Genomic DNA, 17,881 nt, shown 5'->3' with positions numbered 1-17,881 from the left:
GCCAACAACAAAAATCACAGTTGTCTGATTCGTTCGCAGCACCACCAACCCAACATCCACCCACCCCCGCCGTCGCCGACAGCGTAGCCAGAACGACGATTTGCTGGCCAATGTCTTCGTGCCTCGTGCGCCGCTTCGTCGGCGAGCCGCAATCAGTCTGACGACGAAACTCGTGGCGCGCGGTTGTGTTCGCTCTCGTTTCTCGTTTGTTCGCAGTGCGGCGTGTTGTGCGGGAAATTGGCGGAGCTTTCAAATAAATAATAAAACACGGTTCACAAAAATGTAAAACGAATTTTATTGTAACCGGAAAAAGATCCTTGACCACGCCACAAGTCAGCATATACTTAAAAATGTAAGCAGTAGAAGAATTGATGGAATCTCTCGGAAAATTGCATAATGAATGCACTTAAAGTATTAATAAATAATTAACGACAAGCAAAAGGCATCAGCAACTACAACAACAATAATAATAGCACGCCATCAAAACTCCCTCGCGTGTTTTGCCGCCAAAAATCCGACTAACCACCGCAGCGAAAGGGAAAAACGCGACCGCGTTTTTTGTCGCTTGTTGGCAATTTTGTACGACGAAGTCGCAAATGTTGCGCAGACACTGCGTGTTTGTTGTAATTATAAAAAAACAAAAAAAGTGCCATAACGCTGAGTTATTTATAAACGCACACTAACACACACACCCTGGCCTCAGCTGGCGTGTCGCTCTTTGTAGTAACGGCCCCAGCCCCGGCCCCGCCCCCTCCTCCCTGCGCCAACCTAACAAATTCTAATGACTATTTAGCGGCTGACCAACGATCACATGTGCTATCATGCGCGAGCTTTCTGTCTGTGTGAGTGTGTGCGTGTGTGTGTGAGGGTGTGTGGCATAAAATTTGCCTATAAATGTGTCTGCCTGCCGCACTGCTGTTTATTATTGCATAGCTACATACTTTTAGGCGCACACAGTTGCACATTTCGTGGAGTGCTGCAATTTAAAGTTCATTGATATCCATAAACCGCACAATAACAAGCGTGCAAATAGAAAACAAAAGCACACTCAAACACACACACACACTCGTACACAGACACAGTTATTCGTATGTAAATATGGCATGTTATTATTTGCTGTTGCAAATATGTTGCATAGCTTTTGGGGCATACGAGCATAATAGATTACTGGGCTGCTCGGGCTTCTAAACATGCCGCTCTCAGCAGCAAGCGTGTGTTGGGCTCTACTTCATTTTTGTGTCATTTGCAATTTATCCGGGTGTTTGTTTCTGTTTTTGTTTTGGAGCATCGCAAGCAATTTTTGTTGCTTAGCAAAACTAGCAATGAAATACTCCGCATGTTCCATTAAAATAAAATGGGGAAGCAACAAATAAACACAATATCTTCGAAGTAGCCTCTGCAACATTTGTGCTTTTTAGACATTTTTCTCCATCTTCACTAAACTCCAGGTTGGCTTGCTATACCCTGCACCCAAAGAGTAAAAGGGTACACTAGTTTGGTGGGAATGACAGACCCTTCAACATATGTATATATATTATTAATCAGCCTGACAAGACAAGTCGATTTAGCCCTGTCTGTCTATTCGTATAAACAGCTAGATCTCAGAAACTCTAAGACCTAGAGCTACCAAAATTATATTATTATTTTATATATAGGTAAAGAGTATTTCAAAATCGGTGGGCCCAACATTAGCTTTTCCACTAGTTTATTTTCTCAATTTGATTTAATATAAAATAAAAAATAAATGTTTATTTATTTTGTTTCAAAAGGAGTAAGTAAAGCGCATTTAACAGTTGACTCGACTCTAGCATTCCATTCTTGTTTGCAGTTTAATTTTGTGCCAAATAAATGCAGTTTATTATTTATCTTTCAGTTTAATTTAACACCTTTAACTTTCATTTCATTTCATCGAAATTATAGGAACAAATATTTTATAATTTCTCACCAAAATAAAATTTCTCTCCCCACCTTAATTTCCTAACTTATTTGTTTCAGTCTTGAATGCTTGTTTGTTTTTCCTTTATATTTTATTGAGTTTATCTAACGATCTATTTTTTGCAACAGAATACATAGAATACATAATTGATTGGTTTGTACTTTTTATTAACAACTGAGATGTTTTTTACTAAGAGTGTAAATTTGAATTGAATTTATTTTATTAGATTTTATTACTTATTTAAAAACATTACATAACTGACGTTGAGTTGAATAAGTTTCAATTGCATTTTTGCCTTCGATTTCTTTTTTTTTATTAATTTTTACATCAATTTTCAGAGACACCATCTGAAATGAGTTCAACAAATTGAAAAAAAAGTGCCATATATTTTTATTTGTGAAAAACTTTAGATGACAACAATAAAAACAGACTAGAGCAATTATATTAATTAAATAAAAGGACAAATTAGAAATAAAAACAAAAAATTGTTTTAGAACGTTACAAAAAAGTCGGCATTCATCCTTCAGGCATGTTTTCTTTTTAAAGCTAAATACAACGCTTTTCCCACTAAAAGACAGAAAAACAAACATTAAAAACGTGTAAAAGGCGTATTTTGTATTTCGTGCTTCCAAATCCCACTCATGTATAAATACGAGCAATTCAAAATAAATACGGATTCATGTAGTTTGTAGTTTCAATGATTATTTAATGAAATGGACAAAATAATTGGAGTACTTTTATCATGCATTTTTGTACAAATATGCCTAAACTAATGAGCAGATAATAAAAGCAATTCCATTATTGCCTGCAAAACTAGTTTAGAAATGCAAACATAATTGCAGCTTTTTCGGTAGGCAGCGATGGTTTTAAATTGTTGCTTAGAATATTGATTCAATGCAAATATTTGAGCTAAAGTTAAACAGTGAATTACTATATGTTTATAAATAATTAATGGGTATTAATACTTCTAGCTTTCGTCTATAATTTATGTAACGCAATTTGGCTCAGCGTGCAGATTATAGACCAAAAAAATATGGTTAAGCCTATTAGGTTTATAGTCAATGCCACAAATTAATTATAATGACACTATTTTAATTACGTTTAAGCCGTCTTTAGCAAGATGTGCGCTTTAAATATCCGCAATCAAAGCAAAAATTAATTTAAAATGCTCCCTCGTCCTTTTAGTTCTGATGCAGCAAAGGTCATGTCCTCTCTATCCTATCCTCAACTAACCAACTGGGCTTGAACCCTTGCCATGGCCATTGCGATTGCCATTGTCCTCCAATCACAGGCATTGGCATATCAATTGCAAATTACGAATGCTCGATTTCAGTCAGACAAACATATATACACATACATGCGAGCCGAATAAAAATCAAAAGGAAAGTTTTTCCTCTACGTTTTGACATAATGGACAGCATATATACGCCCCCTTCTGACGTTGGGGGAAAATGCAAGTCCGGAGCTTCCGTCACAACCACGTAGAGCTTATTATGATTGCTGTTGTTGTGCAACCGGTTATTGTTGTTGTTGCTGCTGCTGTTAATAACAAGCGATAATAATCAACTTCCGTACTAGAGGCTGTTGCCGGTCAACAGCAACAAAAACGAAGTGAAGGGAGAGGAAGAAACGCAACGAAAACTTTGCATACTTACAGGCGCCACAGTAGAGCAATGGAAATTTTTCGCCATACATTCTGATTTATGCTAATTTTATGCAAGACCAACCCTAGACTACCCACTCGACTCCACTTGCCACATAAACAAAAGGAGGTAAAAAATACAAAAAAGAGTGTGCGGCAGCAAATCAGCTTGTATATTTAAAAAATTATGAAAAAACTATTGAAATATTGAAGCAGCATAGCGATAAAGGCGCAATGTATCACGTGTTAATTAATGTTTGTGTTGAAAATTGAAATTCCGCGCACACAGGCGGTGTGCGTGCATTTCAAGAGCCTGCCGGCTATTGATTGGCGGTGTCGTTGCAGCATCAGCAGCATTCGGTTGCATACCTCAAGGGGCCCCGCCAAAGTAAACAAAGCTCCGTGCTGCATTGACCTTGTGTGGTTTTTCACACACACACACACACACACGCACATATAAACTCACGATCTGTATGTGTGCAGCAAATATTTACATTTTACAGAACGTCTAACTCGCCGCTCGTTTGGCGCACATTTTGCACATAATTTAACAGCTGATTATACAAATTGTGCGACATACTTTTAGGCAGCGAGCCGCACTCGCTTTGCATGTCCGAAGCCATAAAAATAATATACGACAAGTATACAAAGTTTCATGAGTAGCTCTTATTATGTGCCATAAATTTGGCCCTTTTTCCTTTTTTTGGTGCTTTAGCAGCTGAACTGCCCGTAAGTAGGCAATGATTTGCTTTTGGCTTACCAAAACAAGGAGCTTAAAACAGCAAATGCCTTTCCACGACAGTAAGCTCATGAATGTGGTGCTTTCTTATTCAACAATGAATTGATTTTGATGCAACTTTCCGTGGATTGGGAAAAACTGAAACGTTTATGATATGGCCAGTATTGAAATTTTTACAAATAAAGTTAGCGTCATTTGCGCGAATTGAACTTTAAAATGTTTTCCAATTTTTAATAAAATTTAAAAAAAATTTTTTTTTATTATATACAATTTATTTAACTAGTGTTCTGCTACCAATAAGGCAGCTTAAGCTAGTTGAAAATTAATGGGGAATAAAAGAGTTGTCCATAGTATGCATCTATAGAACGCACTTACATCTATGTGTATATACAATGGAATATTTACAATATATTAGATTAAATATGAAATATATTTTATGATATTATATGAAAAATAATAATTAAAATCATATTGGGTTTTGGGTGAAAAAAATTAATCCCTGTGTTTCTCCTTTTTATATTTTTTTAGGCGGTTGCGTTGCGAGATTTGGATATTAGAAATTCATCCCGTTTTAGTTACTGACTTGTTGTCACATTGCAGATAGCTTTATAAATTCTTTCTCATAACAGCTGAAAATTAAGACGTACCGATTTTCGCAGTCCTCCACTGAATACATTGTTTTTTCAACTAGTAAATTTGTTAATGACAAAAAAAGGTCACTAGATCCGGACTGTACAGTAGATGTCTTAAATATCTGTCAATATCTTAAAGTTTCTTAAATTCAGTATTCCTGTCCGCCTTCTCTACCTAACCTATTTTTCATGACCAGTAACCATCCGACAAAAAAATATGTTCATTAAATTTAATTTCAAGTATTTAAATTATGATTTCTTTAATGCACTGGTAAATTTTTTAAAACTTGTTTAAATATATATAAAATTAATTCTTGCCACTCTCAGCTTGTGAAATGTGGTAACAATTTAAAGTAAATTTATGTTACCAACCAACAAAGAATATGTTTAATATTTTATTCTACAAGGACTGTTTATTGTATATATACTTTAAACTCCCCCTCAACTTGTTCACTTAGAAGCAAACCCATTTCATCTAATGCAAAATATTCACAAGAACATTTCAGTTAAATAAAATTGAAGTCATTTAATAAAAATCCATAACTATAACTAGATATTTACTAACATTGAAAGGCAAGCTGAAAAAGAAAAGAGCAGAAACAAACGTTATTTTATACATTATTTTAAATTGCTTGCGAATTCTTTAGTGAGCTATGGGGGACAAATATGTGAATTAATTGAAATGTACAACTCATTGTCAAATTTTTACAATTTATTTTTGATAGGAAATGTAACAAAAAACTTTAACTTTGTTTGTTGCCAACATATTTTGAATAAAGAGGAAACAAGTTCGAAGAGCGATCAAAAATGTTGTTCTCTAACTTATTTTGGAATTTAAAGGAAATGTATTAATATGCACGACTCACTGGCAGTGTTTAAAAGTCTGCTTTGAGGCGCCCTTGTATAAAATACATAGTATATATCATAAAATATAATCATTTTTCATGTAAAACATTGTAAATATTGTATATATGTACATAGATATAAGTGCGTCCTATAGATGCTTACTATAGACAACTTTTGTATTCCCTAACTTTCAACTAGCTTAAGCTGCCATATTGGTAGTAGAAAACTAGTTTAATAAATTGTATATATGTAAAAAAAAAAAAAAAAAAAAAAACAAAAAGAGGCGCCCGCAACTGACAGAAACAATTTAAAAATGACATTTCATTAAAATTCTTTTTTTACCTTCGCCTTCCTTGACTCTTTATTGATTTTTACATAATTTAGCGCAATTGAAAGCAAACTTTGCTTGCCATGTGTGTCCTTTGTCAGCCATTCACATTCACATTGCATGCACGACCAGCTGCCCTCAAAAGTAGACTACAAAAAGACAACACACACAGCCTGTATTTGCTGTGGACTGACGGACGACGTTGGCTCACTCACAAAATGTCTAGTAAATAGGCATAGCAATATTATTAATAATTTACAGCCCATGCGGGTCATGTCAGCCAGACGTGGACGTGCAGACAGACAGACAGACAGACAGACGGAGAAGCGAACGAGAGCCACCTATCCAGATACAGCTCACTTGCGGCACCCTAGGAAGCCCTAGGAAGCAACTTTGCTTTATCGTGTAGTTTGCATAGCTAATTGGGTTTGCTGCTGTTTTATGAAAATTAGACTAAATGTTGTGAATGAAAAGAAAACTTGTGCCAGTTTGTACCCAAAGATTGATTGCTGAGGGTCTAAGTTTAGTTTCTAGTGCAAAATAATTGCAATGAGAGTAGAACGCAAATTGGGTTAGCCGCTGGGCAAAGCTTGTTTATTGAAATACAAATAATAGCCTCCAAGTTATATATATCAGCACAATAGATCGTATATAACTAAATACTAGTACTACAAATCTTCGCTAACATTCAAAGAGCAGATCAAATAAACAATAGCAGCTGAGTGAATATAATTGCATCCAAAACATATCGTGTACAAGTCTATTCTTAACTCTTTGCAAACACATAATAAATGAAGAAACTATTATTGAATAAAATAAAGAAGAAGTGGGCACATATTGTGGGATATTAATAACTAAACTAAACTAAATAATGCCTTGGCCCAGATTCTTCAAATTCAGCTCAATGTTGATCTGTGTTCAGTTCTCGTAATTGTTTTGAATCAGCCTCGACTGATCGAATCTTTGGAGCTTCGTGCCAAGTTCACAGGATCACCATTATGGTGAATTACTTGGAGAACATCCCTGTGGGTAATATTGCGAAGGGTATTAATGAGTTCTGTTGATTGTCTCTTGACGAATGCCCATTTTTTAATTGCTCTCATAGCATACATTTGAAGTGCCACAAGTGACTAAAATTTTATTTTGCAGTATATTTTACAACATTTTTCTCACTCCTAAATATAAATAAAAGCAATAAAATAATTTTGATGTATTGAATACGTTTACCAACAATCAATTAAATATTGAAAAGTAAATAGACGTTTCCTTCTTTTGTATTGAAGACCAACATTTTAGCAATGATTCGGGTATAATTGGCTTATTCGCCAATTTTATTTCAATCGATATAATTTTCTACTTCCTTTAAATGCAATTCGTACCCCCAAAAAAATCGTCTTCCAAATCTGTATATTTTCATCTAGTTAGAAATTTAATGTGGAAATTGTGCAATTGAGCCAGAAGAGATCTATGTAAGAAAATAAAGATAATTTTTAGATATTTATTCTGCCTAAAACTGAACTTATTCATATTAATTCCTCCCAGTTTATACATTCCGGCCCTACATCTAAATACAAGTATAATATTACTAAAACAGTTTTATTTATTTCAACTTATTTGTTCTTCTGTAGTGACTTCATATTTTCATAATTTTATACCTAATTTAATAATTCTTTTGCTTTATATTCAAATTATGGCATTATCTGGCGACTGCATCACTGAAACTATCTCCATTGCATGCCTTAACTGTCAGTTGAACTCCACTTAAAATTTAAAAAACAAAGCTGCTACTTTTCGAATTATCTGAACAATGTTGACTTACTTTCTTAATAGCCAAAATTCGCATAAACTATGGTAGGTTGTTTGCAAAAATTTCTTGAATCCCCTTGAACTTTCTGTACGTTCGAAAGCAAAATATGCCTGTGCTGACCTCATGCCTAGCTCCGACCACAACTCGACCAGCATTATTAGCCAAACTCAATTACCACTGCACTGCGCCGTGCTCGGCTCAGCTCTGCTCAGCTCACATGTCACATCAAGGCGGCCGAATGGTGCAGGCTTTAGCTGCAAAATGCAACTATAAAGCACAACTATTTCACTGCTTCGGCCATTGCACGATTTTATGCTTTATTTACGGTCCCACATACTGAGCCACACACACACAGACACGCACACACACACACATGGAAACTCTCGAAGCATTTCATTTCCGTTCCATAAACAGTTTTTCCCTTTACTACGCTTAAATGCCAAATGAACAAAACAAAATGCCCGAGGCGAGGGATCCCTGCGAAGCTCGCCTTTGGCAGAAATGCAGGCAACATGCAACACCTTGCTAGATAGTCGTACTTAATTTTTACCAGCTGCTCGCCTCGACAGTCGCCGGTTCTCTCTAGCAATTTACACAACCTGAACACGCAAAATTTACTCGGCCCTCCCAACCCAACCGCGCCCGCACCCGCACCCCAGACAGTGGAGCAATTTTGCATTTTGTATCACAAAGCTACAGCTAGCGAATGAGATCACGTTGTACAAACAGATAATTCTTTAACTCAACTTTGAAGCTTATTAAGCAATTTAGAAATACTCATATTGATTAGCAGAGGTGGGTCATATTTTCTCTGGAACTTGCTCTATTATGTCTTTTAACTGCGCACATATTTATCAAAGGCAGAAAATGAGTAAATAAACGGGGATCTTAAATACAGATCTTTTCTTAGTGCTAATTTATTTCAAATATTCAAATTCTATATAGAGTATATTTTCGAAGACCAGCGACTTTATCCAGAAATACATTTATGAACAAAATCTCTTTTATTACGATACCTTTTTCAATTGGAATTTATTAGAATATTTTCATGTCGTCTTCAATCCGTTCAATGGAGAGAAAAGAACTACGTATAAAATCATTTTCTTCATCTTTCTCTTCAAGCTATCATTCCAGTAATTCATTAGAGCAGTTGCATTTTTTGTATTTTGTTGCGTTATATTAAACTGAATCTACAACCCGTTTCAATTGCTTTGCTCCAGCAGACTGCCATCTTTCAGTTTAAACACATTGCTGACTGAAGAGGAAAGCGTCTAAAAACGCGCACTGTATAGCTTAAGTTGTTATACCAGTAAATTTAGTCGATTCAGTATGTTTATTTCAGTTGATTTATTTCAAATACACACACACATTAGCACCGAAAATCCTGATGGCGCCATTCGGTTTATTTATTAGACATTAAGTCTCCGCAAATATAATCTTGTTATCTAGAAAATGTATGAATTCCTGTTCATTAAACTTATATAGAGGTATAACCTCAATCGGCACCCTGATGTTTCTATTCCTCATCAGCTTCCCCGTACTTAAGGCCGTACCCCCGATGAACGTAGCCGTGGGAGTGGAGTCGGTAACCTTTCTTATTCGCTAAGCTTGTGTCAGCTCCTTATTACGTATACTATGTCATTGTTCTTTCTCACATATAATCCTTATTTTGACAATGTAAATTTTCATTTGTAAAAAATATGTAGGTTTATTTATAAGTATATTTAAGAAGTAGGAGTCTCTGTTTCTGCCAGACTTTCGTGCAAAGTTTTGTGACCCTAGTTGCTTGGACGGAGAATCAGACGGTTAGACGGCCTGGCCTCTATCGAGCTTCTGAATTCATTCAACATTTACTGAAATTGGCGAAAAACAATCAAATTTCACATTTCTGCAAGCATTTTTTCACAAGCCGACCACTGTGCCCCGTACTCAGCAGACTATGGCGTTCATGGAGGGTGGTGCTGGTGGTTGTGGGCTTTAAACTTGAAACTTTTTAATTTGGCGTATTTGGCACGGCATGATTATTGTTTGCCTCACTCGTTGGGGCATTGTTTTCCTAGTTTTGATTCTGTTTTCAAGTACTTTGTGCAACTTTCCGCTGTTTACACGCATAAATAAAAGCAGCAACAGCCAGCAGAAGTTTATTCAACGCCATTAGAGGCTCACTAATGACTGCCAATTACGAGGCGCGGGCGTTGGTCAAAGAACCGGTCACGGGTCGTGTATTGTTGAATATTTGCCAAGCCAGTTGGTGATGGTGTCGACTGCAGACGAAATTACAAATTACCCGAATTCCAGGAACTTAAACAATGTAGAACCTGGCCTTTGAGCTGATGCTTATAATCAAATGTAAACTTAATTCCAAACAGCCAATAAAATGAAAAACTAAACCTAAGCCACAGATAAATGTCGTATGAATACAATAGATTTTTAAATCACATACAAACATAAACAATGTCATCAAAACGTTACGTTGCCCATTGGCTAGCCAACGTGCTGTGTTACAACCGTACTATAACGCCATTGCTCATCATAATACTCATGTGCCAGAAATGTCATCCACAAAGACTTGAAGTACCCGTCGAGGCGATAGGTAAGTGTTCATTGAACTCACAAACTAACCACAAATCCTTAACCAATTTCAATAATTTCAATTAAAAGCGAAATTCCGATCACGCTTGATTTGAAATATAGTTAAAATCATGTTTATTTCTCCTAAGTAGCTAAAAACATTTGTAAGATAGAGCTACTAATAACTACAACTAATCAAAACAAGTAGAACGAATATATTTTATTATTTAATGTGTTATTTAATCCGTCAAGACACTATACTGATCCTCTTCTTTATAGAGACCTTAATAGGTTGTCATGAGATGATAATAAAACCATAAATTTATATGAATATTCTTAATTTCTGCTAAATATTTCAAGAAATGAAAACCTTTTAGACTATGAAGCAAAGAAAAAGGAAAAAATGTTCAGTGCTCTCTCAATATTTTAATATATCATGTCAACTGTTTCATATTATAATTATTATTTCTTTAGCATTGCTATTACTTTTGAATTATAGAAGATTCTGTTTCAACAACAACCCAACAAGTTTAATTTCTGCTAAATAATATAAGATTTTAATACCTTTTAGACTATGAAGCTAAGAGGAATTATACAAGTATCATGTATATACTACCTCTAGTGTTGCATATTATAATTATTATTTCAGCATTGCTATTGCATTTTATTCATAAACTTTAGATGATTCTGTTTCAACCACAACCCAACAAGCCTAAATTTGTTGGAACGCAAATAGATTCTCCAATGCATTACAATAATCTCATCGTTTATTTGTAATAATGTTACTTATTAATTATCTAATTTAATTCTAAAGCAGACCCATATCATAAGCTAAAGCACTCAAAAGTGCTGTGAATTCTCTGTGCAATCATCCGTTTCGCCCACTCCAGTGATTCGGCAATCATTTTACAATTACCAGCCAATTATATAGCTATCAACAGCAACTCATATTAATGGGCCACTCACGCCAACCGTCTCTCTCTCTCCTCCATTACAGTTGATCCCAAATTTAGTTCTCCAATTGCAAATGTGACGGCGCCCGTGGGACGTGATGCCTTTCTCATTTGTGTCGTGCAGGATCTGGGCTCGTATAAGGTAAACAAATCTGTTAATTTCGGCACATCAAATCAAAACATGCTACACACTCCACTCACACCTTCCTCCTCAATTACACACCCAATAAACAGCCACAAAAACCCAACCGGTCGCATTAATATTCATTAACATTTTATCCGCACTCGACTCGACGGCCGCATAATCTCAAAGACAAAATCTCGACGCCCAAAACAAAACAAAACAAAACAAATCAGAACAGAACAGAACGGAGCAGAACGGAGCAGAACGGAACAGAAAACAAACGAATGACAACAATAACAGGCATGGCAAGGACGGCGATGGCAACAAGAATTGAATGAATATGAAAGTGAAAATATAAAAACATAAATAGGGATATGCAATAACAAAGAGGAAAATCACATAAAAAGTAATTGAAATATGAATGAGAACGTGTTGAGCGCTGCTGTTTGTTGCCACATTGTCTGGGGTGGGGGTTGGTGCTGGTGCTGGTGGTGGGGGTGGGGAGCGGTCGAGGGGCGCAAGAGGCATGCTTCATCATCATTTGTGTCTATCGTTGTTGGGTGAATGTGAAGGTAGCTTTATGACAACAACAACAAATGCATATTAATAAGGGAATGGCAAAGGTAGCTCGACTGCGAGGACTGACTACTTACCCCAAACAGGGGCAGTCAAGTATGTGTGTGTGTGTGGGTGTGCTTGTGTGTGTGTGCCACCCCAAAAATGCTGCACAATTAAGCGTTTCTCTGTTGAAAGATAATTGAGCAGGCACTTGGGTGTAATTACTTATTTTACGCTGACGGCTTTTCCATTTATTTATTTATTTAATATGTTGGCCCCAAAAACCGAAAACTAAATTGTATATTAAATCACATCAGTTTCATTTTGAAGCCATCGCTCAATAATTAATTAGCCAAACTTTAACAGCCCCAACATGATTATAAATTATCTAACAGTAGCGTAAAACTTGCCTTAAATAGCTTCTCGTGTCGACATGTCAGCTGGACGGGTTACTTCACATTATGCCCGCTTCTGGCACATTTACACATGCAAAGAGGGGGTTGGCGCTGGCAAGGGTTGGGGGAAGGGACTGCCTCTTATGGCTATAGAAATATTTTAGCTCTAGCCTGCACGCTGCCGGCTTTATCGCATAACAATTTACCCACGTAATTGTACAATTGCCCAGCAGCATGTGTGTGTGAGCGTGATTAGTTCAACCTGCTGGGGTATACAAGTATGTGAGTAGGTTCTAAGTACTTCTCGGAAAAGATTTTGAGTTAATTTGAGCAGCTTGTGCATGTCATGCGAGCTGAGGTTCATTTGGACTGCTCCGAGTGCTATACGAGTAGGAGTCAAATATTAGCATTTCCGAAAATCAAAGCACCTATTCATAAGTATTCTAGATGGGAACGTGTGCAATTTTTACTGCCTCAGGCAGTGTGGAAATATTAAACATTTTAAGAGCCCGGCCAAATGCCAAATGTGCCTTCAACAACGTGGTCTGAAACCGCCATCAATACACATTTAGTAAACAAACCAAAAATTGTCAAAACAAGAGAGAACGCTACAGTCGAGCAAGCCCGACAGTGTAATACCCTGTATCCAGGTAAACTTCCGTCACTGAGTTATACGCAAAAGCGGAAGAAGAAGACCGAACTTGTTGCTGCAGTTTGGTGGGGTTGTACTGGCGAGAATTTGTTTCGCTAATAACTTTTCTTAGAATTGACCGAATTGAATAATTTTAGGCAGCAGTAGATAATTATATATAAATGATGTGTGCAAAGTTTGGTTTAGGTAGAATTTGAAATGTGGACGCTATTGACGAAATTCTGTAGCGGGGGAAGGTCCTTTCTCGGACCTAGGAGAATCTGGATGCCAACTTTGGTTATTCTAGCTTTTATAGTTTCTGAGATCCTTGCGTTCATCCTAGATCCATTTCTCTCGTCATGCTGATTCAGAATATGTATACTTTATGGGGTCGGAGATGATTCCTTCTGCATGTCACATATGTACTTTGCACAAACCTAATATACCCTTTTTACCCTACGGGTACAGGGTATGGAAATATCGATTGACCACATGCGTATAAAAACGCTGCCCACATTTTGTGACAAAAAGTGGGCTTAAATTTGCGGCTACCTTGTTGTTCTTTCTTTCATATGAAAAAGTAATTAATTTAAATCATTTTATTTAAAGCTCTAAAAAGAGTTGACGATAGCAACTAATAAAATTGTTTGTTTAAACAAATCTAAATATTAATAATAATAGAAGCAAAATGTATGATTTATTAGTATTTCAATATAAAAATAAGAAGCTTAAGTGATTTTATTATTGATATTATTGTTTTGACATTTTTTTCTTATATAGACTTTTTTGTGATGATTTGAACTAGTGATGTAAATCTGAAATGAACAACGATGTTTTACATCGGAAACGAAAATCGCAATGACAAACATCGATGCAGTGATGTATCGAAAAACTTAGCTTCGATACATCGATTTTTCATAAAAATTTGTAATGTAAAACAAGAGATGAAACAAAACGACGAGCGGGAATAATTCTCCTGTGCATATTATATGCGCCCGAAACTATTGTGGCCTTTGGTTACGCGGTATAAAAAGAAGCTAGGAGCGTAGCTTTGCAATAATTTTAAAATGTTTATTCACAAATATGTGTTATTTTAATAAGTCTAATTCCAAAGTAAGGTGTTATTCCCAACATGTATTCTCATCATGTAAAATGCGTACGTATATACATATACGCACATGTTAATTCCCGTTAGTTTTAACAATTTAAATTTCAGAGTGGGATTCCTGCTAGCTCGTTAAGGATATGCTAGGCTCCGAATTTTCGATTGAAATGGGAATAACAACTTGCTTTGGCATGGTTTCTTAGCAGTTCCCTAGCACTTTTTTTATACAAGTTCATTACTTTTGTGTATATGCTGGGACTTCCCTGCTTAGGAATGTCCGTAACATCGATATTTTTATAACAATCGATCGAAACATCGCATCTAAAAACATCGAGTTAAGATCGAAAACAATCGCTTACGTTAAAAACGATACATCGATGTATCGATGCATACTTACATCACTAATTTGAACTACATTAGATTTGAGGTACATTAATTTTAACTGTAACTATAATCATATTTCAAAAAAAGCAACAAATTATTATAAAGAAGTTGTATATTAGAATTTTTAGTTAGATTTACTTCAGATAGAGATAACAAGTATGTTAGTCACTAGATTTTGAGAATTGTTTACAATAAATCCTTGCCTTTCTCTTTTACATTGCTTTTTGTATGATTTATTTGGAACTGAGATGCTCGCATTTATATCGGCTGTCCATACTTATTGGGGCTTTTTCCCCGACTCTGGTATAATTTACTCTGGAATTCTTGCATAAATTGCTTATTCTGATGAGCTTTAGTTTTGATTCCTATTAATATTTGGTTAATTGTTTATGAGCTGATATCTCCAAAATTTTGAAGGCCTTTCGACTGCGCCAAGCAAGAGATTAACCAATAGGTCAATAGCTGCTTTATACACATTACTTCATTCACAATTCGGTCTTACTTCAATTTAGAGCTCTTAAACTATAAATATTTCCCTACTCATTATTTCAACAGCTATCACATCCCATTAACTACGTTAAAATGTTCACAACTCTCTGGCTCTACTTTAGATCATCTTAGCTATGATTTGTTAATAGATTTATTTTTTTAGTTTTAACAAATTTAGGGAACTGAAAAGTTAGACAAATTTATCTTTAAGGGTGATTGTGGTTTTTAAATAATTACATGTTTAACCCTTTTATTTCTGCCTATTGATGTGAATTCTTATTTCATTAAAATAAAAATATACATAGTATACATTTAGATTAGCTTTAGGTTTATTAAACACCAAACCTCCCACCTATGCAGGACATTTCTAAAATCTTAAACCATGAATATAAATATAAATATATATAAAATAAATAACATGTCGACCACACACGACGGGCGCAGTAGGAATATAAATAAATATCTTTGAAGGCGTAGCTTTTGTCCATCACTGATGCATTACACATTCCACTTAATCAACAATTAAAAAAACACTTCAACTGCTTATTACAAGAAATATAAAAATAAAGTTCCGTTCTTGAACTCCCTGCACAAATTCCCACAGGTTGCGTGGCTGCGTGTCGACACACAAACAATATTGACGATACAAAATCATGTCATAACCAAAAACCAACGCATCGGCATTGCGAACTCGGAGCACAAAACCTGGACGATGCGTATACGTGATATTAAAGAGTCAGACAAGGGCTGGTATATGTGCCAGATCAACACGGATCCCATGAAGAGCCAAATGGGCTACCTCGACGTTGTAGGTGAGTTGTGTAACAAAAGCTTTGCCTTTTTACAACTGGCTGGGCAGCAAAGAAAAGTCAAACAATCATACGCCTCGTTGCCATGGCGTTCATTGTTCGAACACTTTTTGCACAAATAAAGTTAAACAACAATTTTGAAAAACAAAAAGGCATAATAATCAAACAGTAAAAATAATGTAGGCAGCGACCACAGGGTGCCAACAAAACGTTTACGCGCGGACAACCCACACGGATGCATGAACCAGGCCAGCCTGCCAGTCACCTTCCTGTGCCGGTCTCTGAAATTTCGTTGGCCTCATGGCCACACTCTTCGCTGTCGGCTCTCGCTTCTCGATGCTCGGTTCCCGGCTCTCGATTCTCGGTTCTCGGCTGGTAGCTGCTCCATTGTGGCTACTTAAACATGTTTAATCGTCCACTGAACCGCACAAATTGTTGATTTTGAATTAAAATGGCGCGCGGCGCGTAAGAAATGCGCTTGAAGCAGGAAGTGGTCAGTGGCCGTACGAGCGCTCCCCCTTTTCAACCATATTCCTGCACTCATCGGCCACTGCAACCTAATTCAACTGCCTAAATACCTTTCGCCTGCAAATCTAAATCAACGCGCTAAATTTTTAAACCAGCACACGGCAACCGCCAACCCCACCATCCTGCCTGCGTCCGCGCCTTTCCTCCGCTCCACGCTATTGGCAAACACGAAAAAGTATAATCAACTGTGTATTTGCAGTGGATAATCAGCGGGTAGGAGGTCCGGCACCCGCTCCGGCCCCGGCTCCGACTCCGGCACCAGCACCAGCACCGGTAACGGCATCAACTACGACCATTCCACCAAAAACCAACGCGAGTCCGCATTGCCGGCAGTGCTGCCAAAAACAGAGAGAGACTCGAACACCACCAAAATCTGTTTGAATATCGTACAGAGAATAAATAAAAATGCCAGAAATTGAATAGGCTATCAACAGGGATGTTATCTTGAACTTTTTTAAAGAGAAAGCATTTTTCTTTTCACTATTAATAAGAGTGCAATGCACATTCAGAACGATTATTTTCTATACATCTAATCATCCTTTTTACAAATTATACTCGTAGTTCATTCAAGAACTTTAAAGTCCCAGGTCTTAAAGGTGTGGCAACCTGAATGAAAATTTTACTATTTGGAGGACAAGAAGGAGTACACTTCTTAGTTCATCATTCATTACTTCATCCCTTCTACTTTTCTGGACATAAAAAGGCTAACACGTTGGTGACCTCTGAAACCTGAATAACCTTACAACGTACCGTCAAGAACGACTATATTCTAAATCTTTTCGTATTAACGCACATACTATTTTATACTTATTTATATTTCAATGAATATTTCAAACCTTTTAAAGCATTTGTAGTAGAAGGGCCAAGTCTCCCGACCTAAAAAAGTCACTGTCCAGATTACCATTTGCAGTTCCTTTTTCCTTTCAAATTCTTCAAATTCCTTTCTACTTTTCTGAACTTGGAGAGGCTGTCATCGATCTACCACAGTCCTGCCTAAAACAAAGTTTCTATTTGCTTGCATTTTTTTCATATTACCTTTTAATAAATATTTCATTCTATTAGACTTTTATAATTCAAGTATAACAACATTTTAGAAAGAATCAAAGAAGAACCAAAGCATTGTCTTTTATCTTGATCTCAGACTAAAAGAATAACACATTATTTGGAATTCTTGCTAACAATGTCGGAAAAGCGGGAAATCTGGCTATTTGGGCAGCACTGCCATCGTCGTGGCTACCGAGTTGATGATTTTCGTGACCAAATGCAGTTAAACAGTCGACGACAAACGGTGCTGGCTGGTCGCTCTGCCGGCATCGGCATATGACTGTCGGCTTGTGTTTCGAATGCCATTATTCACACAAACACACACACACACACGCACACTCACTCGCATGTGTGTACGCA

At 36.5% G+C, this 17,881-nt stretch overlaps 1 protein-coding gene across 1 annotated transcript in view; it reads left to right on the top strand.

The window, feature by feature from the left end:
* The first annotated feature begins 243 nt into the window (after window positions 1-243).
* Window positions 244-17,881, top strand: part of LOC115628567 (limbic system-associated membrane protein) — a 33,866-nt gene continuing 16,228 nt past the window's right edge. Inside the window, exons 1-4 of the mRNA XM_030524730.1 lie at window positions 244-352; window positions 10,300-10,523; window positions 11,499-11,596; window positions 15,745-15,952. Of these exons, the coding sequence (XP_030380590.1) occupies window positions 10,385-10,523; window positions 11,499-11,596; window positions 15,745-15,952 (445 nt within the window). The 5' untranslated portion in view covers window positions 244-352; window positions 10,300-10,384. The remainder of the gene's footprint in view (window positions 353-10,299; window positions 10,524-11,498; window positions 11,597-15,744; window positions 15,953-17,881) is intronic.

Source organism: Scaptodrosophila lebanonensis, unplaced genomic scaffold (assembly GCF_003285725.1).
Source record: "Scaptodrosophila lebanonensis strain 11010-0011.00,11010-0021.00 unplaced genomic scaffold, SlebRS2 tig00000118-arrow-arrow-pilon, whole genome shotgun sequence".
Lineage (NCBI taxonomy): Eukaryota > Metazoa > Arthropoda > Insecta > Diptera > Drosophilidae > Scaptodrosophila > Scaptodrosophila lebanonensis.
Note: the sequence above shows the minus strand (reverse complement) of the source record. Positions and strands in the feature narration are given on the sequence as shown.